Below are 20,496 nucleotides of genomic sequence, written 5' to 3'. Positions count from 1 at the left end.
GCGTCTCTGGTCCCAGCTACTTGGGAGGCTGAGGTGGGAGGATTGCTTGAGCCCAGAAGGTCAAGGCTGCAGTGAGCTGTGATTGTGCCACTGCATTCCAGCCTGGGGGACAGAATGAGACCCTGTCTCAAAAAATAACGAAATAAAAAGTAAAATTTAAAAGTTAGATAAATAAACAAAATAAGACAAGTAGGAATTGACCATGGAATAGGAATGCAAAATGCACATGAATTTCTTTCTGTGCCCTTGCAGGTAGGCAGCTATAGACATACAGTACTTTCTACTGGCTGTGTAATCTTCAGTAAATTAATGAAGCACCCTGGGACTCACTTTCAGGATCTGTGAGAGGGAGATGACTAGTATAACAGTTCTCTCTACCTGACAGGGTTGTTATGAGGATTGAGAACATTAACATGTGTAAGTGTTTAACACCGTCTGGCACGTAAGTTCTCAAAACATGTTAGCTGCCCTTGCTATATTCTCAACCCCCACCTACCCCACCCCCCATCTGTTAACCCATTTCTGTATTTAGGAGCACTTAGTAAAGAGTCTGTGGTTAGAACTGGGGCTTCAATTAAGGGTCTTACAACACTGCCCACAAGACCAAAATGGAAAGCAAGGACAAACCAAGGGGAGAAATATTACAAAAGCAAAATGGGAAAATGGCAAACAGATCCTTTTCAATTTGCTGCATTTATCTCTTCCCCCAAAAGAGAATCTTCTGCTGCTTCTGTTTCTTCATCTGCACAATGGGGATGTAGCCATCATACATGCCTGCAAGGCCGTAGTGAGATCCTGGACATGAAAGCATGCTGAAAACTGAAAAGTACAATGCACCTGTGTTTCTGCCTAAGCTCTCTAAGGTGAGTGGCCTTAGATAAGTCAACATCTCCTGGCCTCAGCTTCTTTAATTACCGCATTAAAATAGGGGTAATAAGAATATCTCACAGGATTGTTGTGAGGAAGAAGTGAAATAATACAAAGTATTTTGGGCCCTAGAACATAAGAGTGCAATTATCGAGTTAGTAAGATTATTAGCCTAGTCAACTGGACTCTTTCCTGAAAGGAGGGGTAGAGAAAAACCAATACTGGCCCAGGAACTGCAAGAACTAGGCTCTAACCAGCTGGGTGACCTTGAGCAAGCCGCTGACCCTCTCTAAATCGTGGTTCCCGTGGTCGAAAAATGAGTATTTTAAGAGAGGATCCCTGGGCTCCTACCAGCTCTTCCACTCCGCTGTTAAGGCGCCGGAACAAAGGCCACCCGCTCCCCAGCCCGTACCCGAGGGGCCACAACTCAAAATTCCTTCTGCTCAATTCCCTTTGCAGCGTGACAGCAGGAGCGCCCGGGTCTCCATCCCGGAGAGATGTGTCCACATGCCGCCGCCACTGCTCTCTTCATCAGCAACTTGCTTCTGCAGTCGCTGCCCAAAGTTTCGCGGAGCACCCGGCGACCTGGCCGTCGATCAATACCGAGAAGCCCAGGGATTCGGGGCGCGGAGACTGGGGGCTGGGTCCCGGGAATCCCAAAGCCGCCCCCGCGGCCGGGCAGGGAGTGACAGGTGCGACGCACGGTCGCGGGTGGCGGGAGAGCGGACCACGCAAAGCGCGTGTGGGCGCGCGAGGGAGGCGGCAGCCACGCTCTCTCCTTAGGCCGCTCCCTGAGACGCCCCCGCGACGTCCCTGGCCCCGTGCTCTGGAACCCGCGACCCTCGCGCCGCTTTCGGCCCCGCGGCGCCCCAGATCCCACGGCCTCCCGGAGCGGCGCGGCTGGGCAGGGCTCAAGCTTGCAGCGCCGGAAGGGTTGGGGACCGCCGGGGGGACCGTGCGCTCGGGGTTCTTCCCGCGCGAGCCGGGGCTGTCTGGGGGTGGGCGCACGCGCACCCGGGCGAGCCGCCGTAACCCCTTCCTCCCCGCGCGGCCCCCGCACTCCCACCCACCCACTACTCACCGTCGATGTCCCCCAGGGTCAACTCGTCGCCCAGCTCCGTGAGGGTCTCCATGGTCTCCAGACCGCCCAGCTCGCCGCTCTCGTCCATCGCCCGGCTCACCGCAGAAGCCCCCCTGCCGTCCCGCTCAGGGAGACGCGGGGGCGGTGCTGTCGCCACCGCCCATGACACCCGACAACCCCCGCCCGGTACCGCCTCACCGGCGGGTGCCACCCGCCGCCATGTTTGCGTTGCGCCCGGGCGCCGCACGAAAAGGGCGGGGCGGGATTCCCCCGCCCCATCCCGCGCCCCCTGCGGCCCCGCCTCCAGGCCCCGCGCCCCCCTGTTTGTTGTCAATGGGACCAGGCTCATCTCAGCCAATGGGCGCGCGAGGCGGCGCGTGGGGTGATGGCGCGTCATCGATCAGCAGCTCAAATTTGCATAGTGAGGTCCCTCCCCTCGCGGTCTCGGAGCGAATGCCCGGAGTAGCCGCCGGGTCATCATCTTAACCTTCTTCGCCTTGTTTAAAGGAGCCGCTGCCTTCTCCGTTGGATCTGCGCCACACGCAAGTCCGTTCACTGGCCTGGGAGTGAAGGGTTAACAAGCCACCCTCCACCTGCTACCGCTGGCCGCCTCCAGCCCTGGCTGGGAGCACATTACGTCATCTTCCCAGCTGCCTCCCCGCGCCCTGACTGCCTGAGAAAACCGGCGGAGTCAAACCTGGCCCCCCAGTGCTCGGGACCGGAGTCCGGGTCATCCAAGGCCCGCTTCTCCCAGCCCTCTTACAAAGGCGGGCACAGAGGCTGACAGGGTTGCGAGTTGTCCCAGGGCGGTCAGGATTTTACGTCTTCTGCTTTGCAACCGCCGTGACCTCGCGCTTTCTCCAGTGGTCCTCAATCCCTGGCACCTCGGAACCACTGAGGACCTGAAAACCACGCCAGTGCCCAGGCCCGCCGCCGGCCTCCTGAGAGCGGGGGGGCCCGGGCACGAGTTTTTTGAAAAAGTTCCACCAGGATTCTGAAGCGCAGCCCACCCACGAATTTCCACTTCTTGAAGCACCTCACTGCCCCGTCTCGCAGCTGGTCGTGTTGTAAACTTCTAGGAATTTATCCTAAGGAATAAAAATTACAAGTGCTTAAAGAAATGCTGTAGGCCGGGCGCCGTGGCTCACGCCTGTAATCCCAGCACTTTGGGAGGCCGAGGCGGGCGGATCACGAGGTCAGGAAATCGAAACCATCCTGGCTAACATGGTGAAACCCCGTCTCTACTAAAAATACAAAAAATTAGCCGGGGTGGTGGCGGGCGCCTGTAGTCCCAGCTACTCGGGAGGCTGAGGCAGGAGAATGGCGTGAAACCGGGAGGCGGAGCTTGCAGTGAGCCGAGATCGTGCCACTGCACTCCAGCCCGGGCCACAGAGCGAGACTCCGTCTCAAAGAAAAAAAGAAGCACTGTAACTAGGAAGAGGTGAGAATAAGGAAATGAATATGTAAATTACATCCACACATGGAATACCACGGGATCATTAAAAATTACACACACAAATGTATATTTATTGGCAAGAAAAGGCTTTCACAATATATTGATAAAAGGGAAAAATAAGTTTCCTGCCAGTTTGTGAGAGGCAGCTGTTGCTTAGTAATCAATAATTAAGAACACACAGGCTGTGTGGAGGCAGACACGTGGATCCACTAATTTACTGTGTGTCCTTGGGCTGTTTAATTGTTCTAAGCCTCAGTTTTGTCATCTCTAAAATGGGGATAAAATAGTATCCCTCATAGCTGTGGTTAAGTGAGATTATTTGCACATTCAATTGACAATATTTATTGAACATCTCTGTGGCAGGGAAAAGAATGTGTCCTGCCCTCAGTAACCCCCTCCAGAGGTGGCACACAGCACCTGTTCCCATAGTTCACTGGTGAACCTGCCCAGAGGCCGTGATGCCTGGCCAAATAGACTGAGGGGGTACAAGTGAAGGTTCAGTAGAAATGGTGGAAGAATAGTGGCTGGACCCGAACCTCAGGAAACATTGATATCTTCCCTCTGGCCCTGGGTCCCACGTAACTGAACATCTCTTCCAGGTGGTACCTTGCTCTGGCTAGCAGGAGGACAACGGCTGGCTCTGAGATATAGAGCAGCTTTTGACAACTCCCTCCTCAGGACCTGAGCTCTTCATCTGAAGAGGGATGGACAGCCAGGCGCGGTGGCTCACACTTGTAATCCCAGCACGTTAGGAGGCCGAGGCAGATGGATCATGAGGTCAAGAGATCAAGACCATCCTGGTCAACATGGTGAAACACCATCTCTACGGAAAATACAAAACTTAGCTGGTCGCAGTGGCAAGCGCCTGTAGTCCTAGCTACTCAGGAGGCTGAGGCAGGATAATCACTTGAACCTGGGAGGTGGAGGTTGCAATGAGCCGAGATAGCACTACTGCACTCCAGGCTGGCAATAGAGTGAGACTCTGTCTTAAAAAAAAAAGAAGAAGAAAAGAAAAGGGATGGATGAGACTGGTAAACACTATGTTTCCATATCTACCATGGATTGGGCACCTGCTACAGGTCACAGAAGAGAATTTTATATATGGTTTTTCATTTACTTCCTCTGACACTTCCCCCTTTTATCCAGAGCACCTGTCCTTTTCTTCCTCTTCCCTCAATCTTTCGGGATTCAGTTCAGATATTACTTCCTCTAGGAAACCTTCCAATTGGATTAACCAAAAGTATGTACTCCACTGTTTGACACAGAGATGGGGTTAGAGAGGGAAATAACAAGTTTGGTTTTGGAAACATAAGCGATGAGAATTATCAGGTAGTAACATGGCAAGTATTCAGCTTTTAAGTCTTAGAGGGTATGGCTGCCCAAGAAGAAGATAGAAACAGCCCCACAAAAACTTCATGCAAATGGGGGCAGGTGAGGAAAGAAGAATCCAGAAGTGACAGCAGGCTCAGGCTTGACAGCAGGGAACAAACAACAAGAAGCCTGAGAGAATCACCTCAAGGAGTTGTCAACAGCATTTCTCTGAGAACAGTGACGGGGAGGGGAGGAAGATGTGGGACTAGAATAAGGAGAAGGGCTGTGGACCAGGGGGGTTTTCCCTCCCAGTGGACATCTGGCAATGTCTGGAAACGTTTTTGGTTGTCATAACTGGGGGACTGCTACAGGCATCTCGTAGGGAGAGGCCAGGGATGCTACTAAAATAGCCTACAGTGCATAGGACAGCCCTCCTCACACACACACCAAACAATTATCCAGCCCCAAACATTAATAGTGCCATCACTGGAAAACGCTGGCTTAAAAGATATCAGGGAGCTCACAGACTCCCCGATGGTTCCAAAGACTGGGCCTAGCAGCTCAGTAGACAGAAGCAATGTCCAAGATCACACTGAGAACACCACTGTTGCCACCACTGGGCATCCCTGGCACTGGTCACTGAACTTGGCACTAGAACCACCCCTTTGCTGCTGCCCCGGTACCTGTGACCACCAGCACGACTCCCACAGTGGTATATACAGTTGGTAGAGCTATAGTCACGTAACAATCCCAGCTGCAAGAGGCGGCTGGACAAACATGTGCCCTAGGGCCTTTACAGCTGAGGGGGTGGGCTCTGCCTGCAGTAAGACTCAGAAAATGGACTTCCTGGAGCAAGTGACTGTAACAATCTACAGTGGCAGCAAAGGGAAGGAGAGAGGCTGCGAGTGGAGTAGTTCTATTTGTTTCTTTGAAGGTGCCCATTTGAGGGTGGAAAGGACAGGATTAACCAAGATGGAGAGAGGATGAAGGTATTAGAGGGAAGAGCCCAGGAGGAAAGCGGTGCCAGAAGGGGCAGATGAGGAGATAGGTAAGACCAGGCCCCTCTCTTTGGCTCTGATACAGCAGGCAGTCAGTAAATCTATGGGATGAACAAGGAACCATCAGAGAAGGGCACACATCACTGAGAAGTCACTTAAATTCCAGGTTTCATCCTTTCAACCACCGGGCATTCTGAGATGGGGGGGCCCAAGGATCTGAGTGTGAAGAGCCTGGTTCTGATAACAACAGCTGGCAAGAGACAGCGCAGGCTGGTCCCAAGTTGCCCAGGTCTTGCCACCACACTGGGCTACCTTCCCCGTTGCTCTCCAGTTGCCCAGCTCTGCTTCACATTATACAAATCCTGCTAATGACAGACACCCTAGAAGTTATTCAATAGAACGAACCTCCAGCCGAAGCTGGATCCACTCCTGACTGTTCTGAGGTATCCCTTGACCTCCCTGCCACCCCAAGAAAGCTCGGTCTGCTGCCAAGCAGGCCTGGTTCTTAGAAAGTTTTTTCCCCAGTTAAGGGGAAAGTGAAGCACCTTCTCTGCTAAGTCAGCAACCACGACCACTCTCCAGCATGAAGAGGACAGTGACTGGCCTGGTCCTCCCGGCAGGGAAGAGCTTGTGGGCTGGTCCTGACCCCTAGCTCCAGCTGCTGGCATCAGGACAGGTTAAACAGCTGAGCCAGTGAATCTGACCCTTTCCCACTGATGCAGGAAAACAGGGTCTGGAGGCACGGAACATAAGGCCAATTCACGCTTCAGCTATAACAGGAAATATCCTCCCCATAGGGCATATGCTGTAAATGAATTTGTAAATTTACTTCATCCTCTCCATTTACATAGGGTGTACCTCAGGTAACCAATGGAATCCTCTAGGGGATTTTTTGGAATCCTCCCAAAAATTCTGTAACAGGCCCCTTGAGCCCCTATGCTCAGGCCCTCTCCCACACTGTGGAGTATCCTTTCATTCTCATTAAAACCCTTCATTCCTTCCTTGCTTTGTGCATCTGTCCAATTCTTTGTTCAAGACACCAAGAACCTGGACACCCTCCACTGTTAACGCCATGGTCCAGCCCTTTAGTTCACAGACTCTGGTGTCCATGTGGCTGGGGTCACACAACCTGAGAGGGGTAGGGTGGAGACAGAGCTAGGTCTGTTGAGTCAGTCCCATCACACTGCCCTGCCTCCACTGCCCAGTGAGTGGACCCAGGTGGCTGGTACAGTTCTGATGGGGAAATTTCTCCAGCACTCCTTCCAGCCCCCACACCCAGCTCTCTTCCAGCTGCTTCTTGTCCCTTTACTTCTGAGTAACTGACGGGTGCAGGATGTTCTGGGCCCTTCCATGAGGCCTCCGTAAGGCTCAGCTTCCCTTTGTTGCCACAGCCCCACAGAGAGGCCAGCCTCAGAGAAACAGGTTAGGGCTGGGCAGGGGATTCAGATACCATCAAATTAATTTTGCCAATGAAGCTGCAGCACGGGGGGGGAAGGGTGGGCCAGGGCGAGGCAGCAATCTGAAGGGCTAAGACTCAGATCTAACTTGGGCTCTGTCAGTGGTAGAGGGCTGGGTGTCGAGGGGATCTGGGATGGTTTCCTCTGCTCCTTTAAGAGGCAGATCCTGACTTGGCAAGGTCAAAGCGGCAGAGCTAGAATTCTCACTAAAGCCCTTCCCTCCTCTGCTTGGGAGGGGCATGAGTGAAGGGCAGCTGCCCTACCCAGGGCCACATGCCCTCTGCATCTTCCCTGCCCTGTGGCCTCCTGAGACGTGAAGCTGTCTGACCCATGCAGCTTATGGCAGCCATTGCAGAGTATGGCCTCCTGCAGGGCTGCGGCCTGTCCCCCTGCAGCCCCCCACCCACAGGTTGACTATCTTCCAGTGCTGCTGAAGAGAACAAGCTGACTTCCCTGTACTTGCTCAATGACTGTCCCCAGACATCTGAGGACAGAGATCATGTTGCTCCAAGGTCTTCTTGAGCTAAATGTTTCTCAGATCCCAGGACACTTCCAGGTCCCTTCCCAACACCAATCCTTTGTCAAGGGCAGTGCTGGGGTAGGAACAGGAGGCCCAAGCCAAGCCCCTTGCTTCTCTGCCCCACCAGGGCCTGGCCCCCACCACCGGTGGGGCAGAAACATCCTCCAAGCTGTTTCTACATCCCTGAGCCTTGGTTGGTCCAAAGGGTCCGCTGGCTTTTATTGTGTCTCTGCAGAGGGGCTGGGACCTGTGCTGGGCAGCTCTGTGACACAGTGGGGCCAGTAGCAGGGTGGCACCCTCACCTGTGGCTCAGAACCTACTTCTGCTGCTTCCCCCCCAAGAGTGGAAGCCAGCTGGCCAGAGGTTTTCAGCCACCAAAAGGGTCCAGGCAGGCATCCCCCTGCCTCCCCCAGCAGTCTGCACAGGGTCATATTTCCAGTATAAAGTCCTCTGAAGGCCCCTTCAGCAGGAGGCCCCTGAGAGAAAATCCAGCCATATGAGGCTCAGTCCCTTCAGCCAGGGCTCAGACCCAGCTCCAGGGGGCTGGGCAAATGTGGCCTCTCCTTCTGGAAGGGGCTGGCTGGTGCTCTCCACCACAACCACACCTCCACCTCTTCTTCCTCCCGACCTGCCTCCTTGTGGCCCCTTGAGCCCTGAGCTGCTCCAGGGCTATAACTCAGACTGGGATCTGGAGATCCTTGGGCCTTTTCGGATCTCTTTCCGCTTCTCCTCTTTCTTCCGGCGTTTCTCTTCTTCTCTCAGGGCCTTCTGGAAAGGGTCAGTGCTGGGAATGAACTGAAGGGAAGAGAAGAGAAGTCTGATTTAGTCTGTGACAGCAAAGAGCCTGCTCTGAGCTAGGCCACCGGCGGGCTGTGGGAATAGGAAGGTTCCCTGGACACAGGCCCTGCCCCAGACATGGAGACAGTGAAACGGGTTTGGGGAGAACTGCTGAGTGTGTGTTGGAAGATATGCAGGAGTTTGCCAAACCAACAGCACGAGGGAAGAGAAGAGTATTCCAGGTGCAGGGACAGATGCTGAGGTGGGAACCTACATGGGGCATCTGAGAAATGATACACAGATTCCTCCAGGGTGAGGGGATAGAGTGGCTGAGACCACCACAGACCCGGGAGCCCCACACCTGCTGCACCCTTCAGGAGGAGAGGAAGGAGGTCAGCCAGAGTCACAGATGACAGAGCAAGTAGAGGGGGTGGAGAATAAGGACTTCATTGGCAGTGGGGGATGGCGGGGGGGAGGGGCATTCTTCAACTGCAACCCAGGACCTTGGTTTTCCTCCCTCGTCTCTCTCCAGATCGTCTCATCTAACTCATAGCTTCTGTTGGCCTGTGTGGTCAGTTACCCCTCAAACTTGCATCTCCACGTTCAAATGCCTGTCTGAGACCTCCTTTAGGATGTCCCAAATGCACCCTAGACTCAGTATGGTTCCCTCTTCCCAGAGTACCTGTTCTGATGAGCAGCAGGGCAGAAACCCAGGAGCCCTACCTGCACCCAGCATTTCCTCTCCCTCCTTGGGTCCATCACCAAGGCCTGGCTGATTTCAAGCCCTAAATCTCTCAAACCCATCCACCTCTTTGTCTCTACTATTGCTGCCCCCATCACCACTCCGCCTCTCTGCTGGATGACTCTAGGGGCCTCCCAAGGGCTTTCCACATCCCCTTTGGTCCCTCTCAAGTCATTCTCCTCACTGCAGTTGGAGCTTTCCTTTTCTTTTCTTTTCTTTTTTTTTTTTTTTTTGAGACAGAGTCTTGCTCTGTCGCTCAGGCTGGAGTACAGTGGTGCGATCTCGGCTCACTGTAACCTCTGCCTCCTGGGTTCAACCGATTCTCCTGCCCCAGCCTCCCAAGGAGCTGGGATTATAAGCGCCCACCATCACACCTGGCTAATTTTTATATTTTTAGTAGAGACAGGGTTTCGCTATGTTGACCAGGTTGGTCTCGAACTCCTGACTTTAGGTAATCCACCCACCTCAGCCTCCCAAAGTGCTGGGAATTACAGGCATGAGCCACTGTGCTGGACGGATCTTTTCAAAATGAAAATCTGTTCATGTCACATTCCAGCTTCCACGGCTCTCCATGACTCTCAAGACAAAGTTCTACACGGTGTATCTGCAGGTCTACCCCGGCTGCCTCTCTGTTCCTACCTCATATCCTCCGCCTTTATGTTCTTGGATTCCCTGTACCCTCTCACTTCCAGGCCTTTGCATGTGCTGCGGCCGAGGCCCAGAATGCTCTTTCCAGCAACCCCCCTTCTGCCACGTTAGCTCGGGCTCAGCTGGTTCACTGCCCTCTAGACCTGCCCTGACTCCCTGAGAGGCTGCTCCTGGTGGTGTGCTCTCTTCGACTTTGTCCTGATTCCTTCTTTCTTGTGCCCATCGCCCTCCCAAACACCACATTCCATGAGGGTAGGAGGATAGTGTCCTCTGCCACAAGGCCTTAGCACAGAGTCTTCCTGGCTTTTCGAGAGCACTCAATATGTGTTTTTTCAATGAATGAGCAAGCCACGTTAGAATAGGAAATACAATAGTACAGCAGGTCCTCGAATAATGTGGTTTAGTTCAAGGTCGTGTCATTATAATGTGGATGAGAAAAAAAAAAAACAATCGATTCCTGGCTGGGGCCACTGTGTGGAGTCCGCACATTCTCCCCGTGTTCTGGTGGGTTTTCTCTGGGTACTCCAAATTCTTCCCACATCCCAAAGATGTGCATGTTGGGTTCACTGGCATGTTTATAACGTCCCAGTCTGACTGTGGAGGTGTGTGTGAGTGCGCCCTGTGATGGGAGGGCGTCCTGTCCAGGGTTGGTTCCTCCCTTATGCTCTGAGTTGCTGGGAGAGGCTGGACCTTGAATGGAACTAAATGGATAAATAATTATCTTACTTGTTTTGATGAATCTTTCTTAAATGTATGTATAGTTCACATTTATTTCAATGTTTCATATTAAGAGTGTTTTGGTCTTTATTTTGAAGACTGGAGTTGGGCACTTGGGCACTGTGGCTCATGCCTATAATCCAAGCATTTTGGGAAGCTAAGGTGGGTAGATCACTTGAGGTCAGGAGTTCGAGATCAGCCTGGTCAACATAGCGAAACCTCATCTCTACTAAAAAATATGAAAATTAGTCAGGTGTGGTGGTGAGCGCCTGTATTCCCAGCTACTTTGGACGCTGAGACAGGAGAATCACCTGAAGCCAGGAGGTGGGGGTTGATATTGTACCACTGCACTCCAGCCTGGACGACAGAGCGAGACTTTGTCTCCAAAAAAAAAAAAAATCTGGTAATGGTTTTTTGACCAGAAATATGCTGTAGTAACTTAACTCTTAATTTATATCAATTAGCCTATGGTAAGTTGGTTTGTAATACATAGATTCACTTAAAGTCACGGTTTCCAAGAACCTATGGATGATGTTAAGTGAAGATGTACTTTGCCTACAACTGAGGTAGCTGTGCTGTAAAACACACCCTTTTATTTGTTCTTAGGGCAATAGTGACAAACGTTTGATCTGATCAAAGTAGATACTAAAAACAAACAAATAGCTCCACCTTGTGGAGTAATCTGCCTAAGTCATGACTCTGGAAGATGGGGGGAATTCACAGAAGTGTAGCCCAGAGAAGGTAAGTGAGTCACACAGCATGTGGTAGGCCCAACTAGGACTAGCCTCGCAGGCTGCACACTTCCCTGCCTAGTACTTCCCTACCACACTCTGCTCCTATCTCTGTGAGTGAATCCTGATCCACTTAAGACAGGGAGCTGGGAGATCCCTTAGGCCACAGAGACCCCATTCCTCTCTGACTCTGGCTGGGCAAGGGCAAGTCAAGAGATCTTAGCCCCTTCAGTCTCAGCGGGCTCAGCTCAAACTAGCTGGGTCAGAAGAGAAACACACCCATCCTTTCCCCATCCCCTTCTCCACCTAGGCCTGGCAGTGCCTACTCATCTTTCGAGCCTACTTTAGATGTCTCCCCAGGAATCTTCCCTGGCCACCCCTGATGATACCTGACCAGCCTGGGTCAGGTCAGCAGGCTGACAGCCAACACAGCATTGTGGTTAAGAGCATGGCTCAAGAGGCAGACCACATGTATTTGAACCTTCATTCCATCACTTACTGGCTGTGAGACCTCAGGTTGATTACAGTACCTCCCTGTGACTCCGCTGTCTTCACTGTTAGGCTAGTTATCAATTTATTTCCTCTCTATTCCAATTTATTTCCTCTCTATTCCAAATTCACTCTTCATCGCCTGCTCTGTGAAAATGCATCTGGCTCCAGGATAGAGCCCCAAACTCCTAAGCTTGGTGTTGAAGGGCCCGGACCCCATGCTACATCTCCAGCCTTATCTCCTCCTGTCTTCAAGCTACACTGCTCCACTGGGCACGGTGGCTCACGCCTGTAATCCCAGCACTTTGGGAGGCCGAGACAGGAGGATCACGAGGTCAGGAGATCAAGACCATCCTGGCGAACATGGTGAAACCCCGTCTCTACTAAAAATACAAAAAAATTAGCCGGGCGTGGTGGCGGGCGCCTATAGTCCCAGCTTCTAGGGAGGCTGAGGCAGGAGAATGGCTTGAACCCGGGAGGCGGCGGAGCTTGCAGTGAGCCAAGATCGCGCCACTGCACTCCAGCCTGGGCGACAGAGCGAGACTCCGTCTCAAAAAAAAAAAAAAAAAAGCTACCCTGCTCTGCCTGTCCCTGACAACAACCATATCCTCCATAGCCTCAAGCATGCCACTCTGGCCACTGCCTTCTATCTTCTCTAACTCCTTAGCCCTACTATAACCACAAGCAGGCCCTCCGTGCTGCCAGCAATCCAGGCTCATTTCCTGGTCCGCTTATCCTCCTGCTCTCCTGCACATACCTTCTCCTCAAGCCTCTGTGCTCCCCTCACTCCCAGACCATGACCTTGCTTTCTATCTCACAGAGAGGATGAAAGCAGCAGGAGACAACCCCCACAGCTCCACCACCACACCCACCAACCCATTTACTTCTGTGCCCACATGCTCTGCCTGCCCTCCTGTTCAAGGTTAAGGATCTGCTCTTCTGTACAAGGCCAAGCCTTCCCCCAGCACTACAACTCACCCCTCCACCTCCTCCAGATAAGGCTCCAGCAACCTGGCCCCTGGCCTCATCAGTTTCTCTCTCTCTAATGGATCAGTCCCATCCACACAGTGCAAGCCTGCTGTGGTCTCTCCCAAGGACTAACATTTGAAACCACATTGTCCTCCAGCTCTTCTCCCATTACACTGTTCTCTTTGAAAGGAAAAGTCTTCGAAAGGGCTGTCTACACTTGCCACATCCACTTCCTTTCCTCTCATTCTCTGGAAATCCAATCTTTTGTTCCCAGCACCCCGCCCCCCAAAGCAGCTTTTATCAAGACCACCAGTGGCCTCAACATTGCTCGGTCCAGCAGTCGATTCTCAGTCCTCACCTTCTTTACCTCCCAGCAGCGTCTGACAAGCCGATCGCTCCCTCCCTACTTCCTCTAAAGCTTTCCTCGTGTGGCCTCTGGGAAACTCTTGGGGTGGCCACCATCATGCTGACTGCTCCTTCGGCGGGTTCTTGCTGCTTCCTCCTCAGTCCTTCAACCTCTATCTCCAGCCCCATCCCAGGCCTCAGTCCTCAGACTGCTTCTATACCTGCCCAATGCCCCAGGTGACTGTGTCCTATCTCACGGCTTTTGGTGCCTTCTACATAGGTATGGCTCTCACATTTACAGGTCCAGCTTCTACTTCCTCCCTGAAGTCTAGAGTCAAATATCCAGCTGCCTCCTTGACATCTTTACTCTGATGTTCACCAGGTGCAGGAAAAAACTCTTGATACCCTCTCCAAGGATTTGAAAAAATGACAGTCCCATTCTTCCTGACACTCAGGCCAAAAGTCTTCTAGTCATGCTTAACGCTCCTCTCTCTCTCACCACATCTGCTTCCTCAGCAAATCCCACTGGCTCTACTTCCAAAAGAGAACCAGAACCTGACCATTTCTCACCAGATCCACTGTCATCGTCTGGTTCAAGCTACTATCAACTGGCACACAGATGAGCACAGCAGCCTCCACCTCTGTGTCCCTGCTTCTGGTCCCCGACCATGCTCCACACAGCAGCCAGATGATCCCGTTAAAGTGGTAAGTCTGCACCTGGAATCCCAGCTACTCAGGAGGCTGAGGCAGGAGAATCTCTTGAACCCAGGAGGCGGAGATTGTGGTGAGCCGGGATCACACCATTGTACTCCAGCCTGGGCAACGAGAGCAAAACTCCATCTTAAAAATACATGTATACATAACGGATGGGTGCGGTGGCTCATGCCTGTAATCCCAGCACTTTGGGAGGCCGAGGTGGGCGGATCACGAGGTCAGGAGATCGAGACCATCCTGGCTAACATAGTGAAACTCTGTCTCTACTAAAAATACAAAAAAAAATAGCTGGCATGGTGGCGGGCACCTGTAGTCCCAGCTACTTGGGAGGCTGAGGCAGGAGAATGGTGTGAACCCGGGAGGCAGAGCTTGCAGTGAGCCGAGATCGCGCCACTGCACTGCACTCCAGCCTGGGCGACAAAGCGAGACCCCATCTCAAAAAAAAAAAAAAAAATACGGATGGATGGATGGATAGATAGATAGATAAAAATAAAGTGGTAAGTCACAGCCTGTCACCCTGCTCTCCAGGTCTCTCAGGGTAGGTGCCAAAGCCCTTGTGAAGACCTCTGAGGGTCTCAGTATCAGGCCTACAACTCTGACCCCATTTCCTCACACTCCCCAGCCCCAAATATGCTTCCAACTCACAGCCTTTGTACTTGCTGCTCCTTTAGCCTGGAACGTTCTTCCTTGGGATACACAGATGGCTCCCTCATCTCCTTCAGATAATTCAGGAAGACAGTATCCAGGCCATGTGAAATAGCAACTGCACCCCATCTCACCCCGGGCATTCGTTAACCACATTCCCCTTTTTTCTCCACAGCCCTTGTCACCACCTACCATATTATATATTTTTAAATTGACTGCCTGTCTTCCCCAACTAGAATGCCACTCCCAGGAGAAAAGGGCTAGCCTGCTTCCCCAAGGGGCAGGATGCAATAGATACTCACTTGATGCCGAATGAACAAATGTGGTATGCATCTGAGCTTTTGCAAAAGTTCGTCCCTCTGCCTGGAAGGCCCTGCCTCAGCTGGTCCACCCAGCAACTAACTCATCCCACAGCCTCCACCACCTCTCTGCCGAGGCTGGGTCAGGCTCCCCTCAGAGGTCTACAGCTCATTATGCTTCTTACCACTATAACAGTAACACTGGATTGGAACTGTTTCCCTGCTGCCTTCCCCATCAGACTGTGAGCATCTGAGAAGCTGGGACAGGGCAAGCCCCCTGGACAGGGACAGTGGTTGGCACACAGCCTGATATGAGTTGACTCTAGTGATGGGTACATAAGAAGCAGAACTCAGAACTCTCACCAGCATGGAGGGAGTGTGTGAGGGAAGTCGAGCAAATCCGGGGCTCCTGCGAGACAAGCTCACGTGGGATATCAAAAAGTGAGGAAAATCTCGGAACTGTCCCCAGCCAGCATGTAAGGAAAGTATGTTGCTGCTGTGGTTATGTCCAAGTAGACCACATTATGATAAAGCTGGACTCAACTTATCATGGCACCCATTCTCTCTGTGGCCTACACTGTCACCCTCCTCCTGCGTTTAAGTGAGGCATCTATGACCTGCATAGCAAGAAGAACTGGCGTCACAGCAATAAAGCATCTCTATGGGTGACCCCTTGCTGGGAAAGGCAATTTGTCATAGCCTTGAGTGTCCACACATGTTTTCTTGCTGTATAAACCAAGACTGGAAGATTGTGGCTGTTCTTGATCTGGGCCATTTATCAGGGTAATGATTGCAGCAAGCAACCTTGGGGGATGTGTCATTTCAGCTGGGCATGCAGGAGTGGCAGCTATCCCACTGAGGAAACCACATCCCCCACTCTGCCACATAAAGCAAAGCCACTGGCTCAACAGGACCCTCGATTCACAGGTTCCCCCAAATACTCAGGCCTAGCCCACTGTAATTCAGCTAATATAAAAGCTAACAGTGTTGTACAGAAAAGAGTTAACACAGCCGGCCTGACTCCTATCCTTTGAAAGGCCTGCTTCCAAGGTTAGCCCTTGGCAGACATCTGGGAACTTGCATTTCAGGAGGGCCCCCACCACCCTAACTGCTAACAGTGGTTCACTGTGCCAAAACTGTTTGTGCAAACAATATGCTTTCTGCTGAATATATACTTTGCTCCTAGGAGTTTGCCATTTTGACATAAGTTAGGCAAAAAGTACCCACATGACTAGCTCCCAACAAAAACTCAGACACTAGGTCCCTCATGAACTTTCCTGGTAAAAAACATTTTAAACATGTTGTCACAACTAATTGCGGGAGGAATGAAGCACATCCTGTTTGACTCTACTGGGAGGGGACTCTGGAAGTTGAGCCTGTTTCCCCTGGACTTTGCCTGATGCACCTTCTCCCTTTACTGATTTTGCTCTGTATATTTTCTCTGTAGTAAATCGTGGCCATGAATACGACCATACACTGAGTCCTGTGAATCCTCCTATTGAACCATCAAGCCTGGGAGTGGTTTTGGGAACCTGACACAGGTGTCCATGAGCAGCAGCAGTCAGCCAGCCCCAGTAACAATGCTGGTGGACTAAGTGCCATAAAGGCCAGTCAGACAATGGCCTGAATTAAAACCTATCACCCTTGCCGTGGATGACACTCCTTTCTAACAACTATGCATGTTATATTCTTACTGACTATTGTCAGTGTCCTGGTCATCCGGAGATTACAAAATGGCAGATCAAAGATACCTACCCCACTCTTTTTATTTATTTATTTATTTATTTATTTATTTATTTATTTATTTATTTATTTTGAGACAGAGTCTTGCTCTGTCGCCCAGGCTGGAGTGCAGTGGCGCGATCTTGGCTCACTGCAAACTCTGCCTCCTGGGTTCAAGTGATTCTCCTGCCTCAGCCTCCCGAGTAGTTGGGACTACAGGTGTGCATCACCTCGCCTGGTTAATTTTTGTATTTTTAGTAGAGACAGGGTTTCACCATGTTGGCCAGGATAGTCTCAAATTCCTGACCTCAGGCAATCCGCCTGCCTTGGTCCCTAAGTGCTGGGATTACAGGCATGAGCCACCATGCCTGGTGATACCTATCCCTCTTTAGGGCCACAAACTATGGAAACAAATTGTGGTGACAAACTAGACAGCCTGGCTCACTCGTTTAGATGCCTATCATAAAGCTCAATCTCTGATAAGACCAAATGGAGTCAAACTGCTGATCAAGCCTACTTCATCCAGATCACTGCCACCTAAATATATCATTGTACTTGGCGTGGTAACATTACCCACTACCAAGGAGCGGCACAAAACAGAGGACTCTATATTTCTGGTTCAACTACCTGAGTCTCTGGTTGGAATGGTATGGCCTGAGATTGTTAGGATTGTGACCACTTGGCTGAGTGTCCTGCTGCTGATTTCCCTGCAGTGGCCCATGTGGGTAAAGATAAGAGATACAACAGGTCTCTATACATCTGTAAAAATGCCCTGGTCGCATTCATACCTGACATTTCTGAATGAAAGGTCTAGGTCATAGTAGGCAACAACTGGAGAAAAAGTGAAACTATAGATGCTGGCATAGGTGGCATAGAACATATGCTTTTTTTTTTTGAGACAGTCTCACTCTGTCACCAGACTGGAGTGCAGTGGTGTGATCTTGGCTCACTGCAATCTCCACCTCCTGGGTTCAAGCAATTCTCCTGCCTCAGCCTCCTGAGTAGCTGGGACTACAGGCATGCGCCGTCACACCTGGCTAATTTTTGTATTTTTAGTAGAGATGGGGTTTCACCATGTTGGCCAGGACAGTCTTGATTTCCTGACCTCATGATCTGCCCACCTCGGTCTCCCAAGCACACATGGATTTTACAGCAATAATCCTGCCACCCGGGGAGGAAATACCTTAGATCCCAGAAAGTGCAGGGAACAATTAATGCTCTCTTTATCCCTTAGATCCATCACTGCCACCTGGCAAAACAATCCTAGGGTCTGCCCAAGCCCAGTGGCAGCTGCAGCTGTCAATATGGCCAACTGTTGGGTGTCTCATTCCCATCCACATGACAGAAAAACTCACATGGACATGTCAGTAATGAGCTATTCTGCTATGTCTAATGCCATCAAAGGTAGTTCTCAACAGTGACCTTGTGCAGACATACCAGCCAGCACAATTTTGTTTCAACCTGACAGATACAAATCCATCTGCTTTTCCTGATGTGTGAGTAGCCTTGGATTATACCATGTAGGGCAACTGAGGCTGAAGCTCCACAGTGACACTGCCCTCAGGCTCAGCTAAACGTTGTTCTGGTGACTCAAATCAAGTGTAACATGTTGGAGAGAATGGGTCATGAAATGTCTCCTTATGGGGGCATGAAGCTTGCTTGGGTCCATCTATTGCCCCCTGTAATTATTGGTAATAACATCAAAGATTGGCAGGTCAATCTAAACTCTCTTATATGGGTGGTCGTGGATAACAGATTGGTCTTAGACCATATCCTGATTATCCAAAATGAGACTTACTGGTCCTCCAGTACCTTCACAGCTGGTTGAGTCCAGGACCCTGATCAATATTGCAGGTTAGGTGCCAGGCACAGTAACTCACACCTATAATCCCAATACTTTGGGAGGCTGAGACAGGAAGACGGCTTGAGCCCAGGAGTTTGAGACCACCCTAGGCAGCACAGTAAGAACCTGTCTCTGAAAAAATAATAATTAGCCAGGAATGGTATCACACAGGCCTGTCATCCCAGCTACTCAGGAGGCTGAGATGGGAGGTCTGTTAGAGCCCAGGAGTTCAAGGTAAGCTAGGTGGGTAACAGAGCCTGGGTGACAGAGCGAGACCCTGTCTCTAAAAAAAAATAATAATAATAATGTAGGTTGGCCTTATCCTGCTATTCAGAATATAGTTGATAGTAGTCTGAATTAAATGAAGTATGAGACTAATTGAACAGATTTGGTCCTAGCCTCTATCAGTCAGATTAATTAGACTGAATAGCACATTTGTGTGAAAATTTGAGTTAAACCAAGCCATGGAGGGCTTGGGGCAGACTGGTGGCACAGCAATCCATCATGGCCCTGAGCATCCCTGCATATTCTTGCAGTGCACACCAAAGATACAAAGCCCTAACCACCCTTTACCTGGGCTGTGTCTCAGGACTGTGTTTACAGAGAGCAACCTTGAGGGGTGTGGTGATATCTCCTCCCAAAGAGCACGTTTGCTATAAAAAATCACGAATTACCCCAGCTTGGCAGTTCTCAGCTGTGATGCACACCCCTTGTATGCACAGCGCCCACCTGGCCCCCTCTGTGTCACCCCCATGGGACTTGGGGAACAAGGTGAATCAACATAATCAGGCCAACCGTCTAGCTACTGCCTTTGCTGTAATACAGTCCAATATCTCTGACCTGTCAGTGTCCATGAAATAGTAGCAGGCTAGCTTGTTGGCCTGGAGGCAGAGTTAAATCCTAGACCCCTCAGACACCCAACATCTCTCCCCACATCAGGGACCAGCATGTGGTTTGACAAGTCCAGTCCTCCAGTCACCACAGCCCTTCCTTCCTGCCCCTCCTAGCCCTGCCACTTCTGATGCCTTCCTCACTCTATCGCATCTGTCCCTGTCCTATTATTTTTGAGACGGAGTTTCACTCTCGTTGCCCAGGCTGGAGTGCAATGGCACAATCTCAGCTCACTGCAACCTCTGCCTCCTGGGTTCAAGCAATTCTCCTGCCTCAGCCTCCTGAAAAGCTAGGATTACAGGCATGTGCCACCATGCCTGGCTAATTTTTTGTATTTTTAGTAGAGACGGGGTTTCACCATATTGGTCAGACTGATCTCGAACTCCTGACCTCAGGTGATCCACCCGCCTTGGCCTCCCAAAGTGCTGGGATTATGGTCATGAGCTACCACGCCCGGCCTGTCCTCATCTTTTATCCCAAACTTACAGTTCTCAAAGCCCACCTTAGCCCCCTGGAATAAGAGCACGTACAGGAGTGCGGGATGGAAGCTCAGTTGGTGCTAAGAGGTTCAAAGGCAGGGAAGAGCATGGCCTGACCTCCCTGGCTGCCCTGATATCCACCTGAAGTGGGATGCCTGTTTTGTGCTGGGATGGGTTTGTTCATAGCCACCTAACTACCCCCCATGGTTGGAGTTCACACACTGTGGAAAGACAGGGAGGCTGAGGCTAAGAGGGGAGCAGTGACTTGCCCACAGGCTCCAATGACTCAGTGATGGCTTCTGGACCCAGGCCCAGGCTGCCTGGCTCCAAGTCCAAAGCCACCCAAGGTCCCCAGCCCCTGCAGGCCTCGGTGTCCTATGGCCCAGCAGAGGCAAAGCAGACACAGGCATAAGCCCTGGCAGCTCACCTCTGTGCGGTCGATTTTAAATGGGTTCTGGAAGTCGGAGTCTTTCTCACTGATCCCCAGTTCCTGGGCCATCTGCAGATGAAGAATCACTTGTCATCCTCTGCCTTCTCCTGAGTCCTGCTCACCAGAGAGTCACTCCCTCCATGCTGGGACCCAGATTCCAGACTTGGGCAGATGTGGGCCAGGTGATGACCCCATGGGAACTGGGTGGGCACAGAACTCCTTGAAATGGGACCTCTGTGGCCCAAGATACCCTGAAGCTCCACAAAGAGAATGTAGCCAAGCACTGACGTTCAGGCCCGGCTGAAGGCAGATGTGAGGATCCTAGTCCACCACCAGACAGAGGGCTCCCGGGCCACCTCCACCCC

The 20,496-nt window shown here is 51.5% G+C and overlaps 2 protein-coding genes across 5 annotated transcripts in view; both read right to left on the bottom strand.

Annotated features, from left to right (window-relative positions):
- The window catches only part of SREBF2 (sterol regulatory element binding transcription factor 2), a 77,840-nt gene extending 75,633 nt beyond the window's left edge, over window positions 1-2,207 (bottom strand). The window contains exon 1 of one of the 2 annotated variants that reach the window (XM_030915804.1): window positions 1,949-2,207. In XM_030915804.1, the coding sequence (XP_030771664.1) occupies window positions 1,949-2,036 (88 nt within the window). In that variant the 5' untranslated portion in view covers window positions 2,037-2,207. The remainder of the gene's footprint in view (window positions 1-1,948) is intronic. The other variant, XM_010374590.2, reaches the window with a different exon arrangement.
- A 1,237-nt stretch (window positions 2,208-3,444) lies between these two features.
- Window positions 3,445-20,496, bottom strand: part of CCDC134 (coiled-coil domain containing 134) — a 31,489-nt gene continuing 14,437 nt past the window's right edge. For all 3 annotated transcript variants that reach the window (XM_010374681.2, XM_010374809.2, XM_030915101.1), the window contains 2 exons: window positions 20,129-20,200; window positions 3,445-8,485 (listed from right to left, as the gene is read on the bottom strand). In XM_010374681.2, the coding sequence (XP_010372983.1) occupies window positions 8,360-8,485; window positions 20,129-20,200 (198 nt within the window). In that variant the 3' untranslated portion in view covers window positions 3,445-8,359. The remainder of the gene's footprint in view (window positions 8,486-20,128; window positions 20,201-20,496) is intronic.

The sequence above is a fragment of the Rhinopithecus roxellana genome, chromosome 13 (assembly GCF_007565055.1).
Source record: "Rhinopithecus roxellana isolate Shanxi Qingling chromosome 13, ASM756505v1, whole genome shotgun sequence".
NCBI lineage: Eukaryota > Metazoa > Chordata > Mammalia > Primates > Cercopithecidae > Rhinopithecus > Rhinopithecus roxellana.
This window is presented reverse-complemented; position numbering and strand designations above follow the sequence as displayed.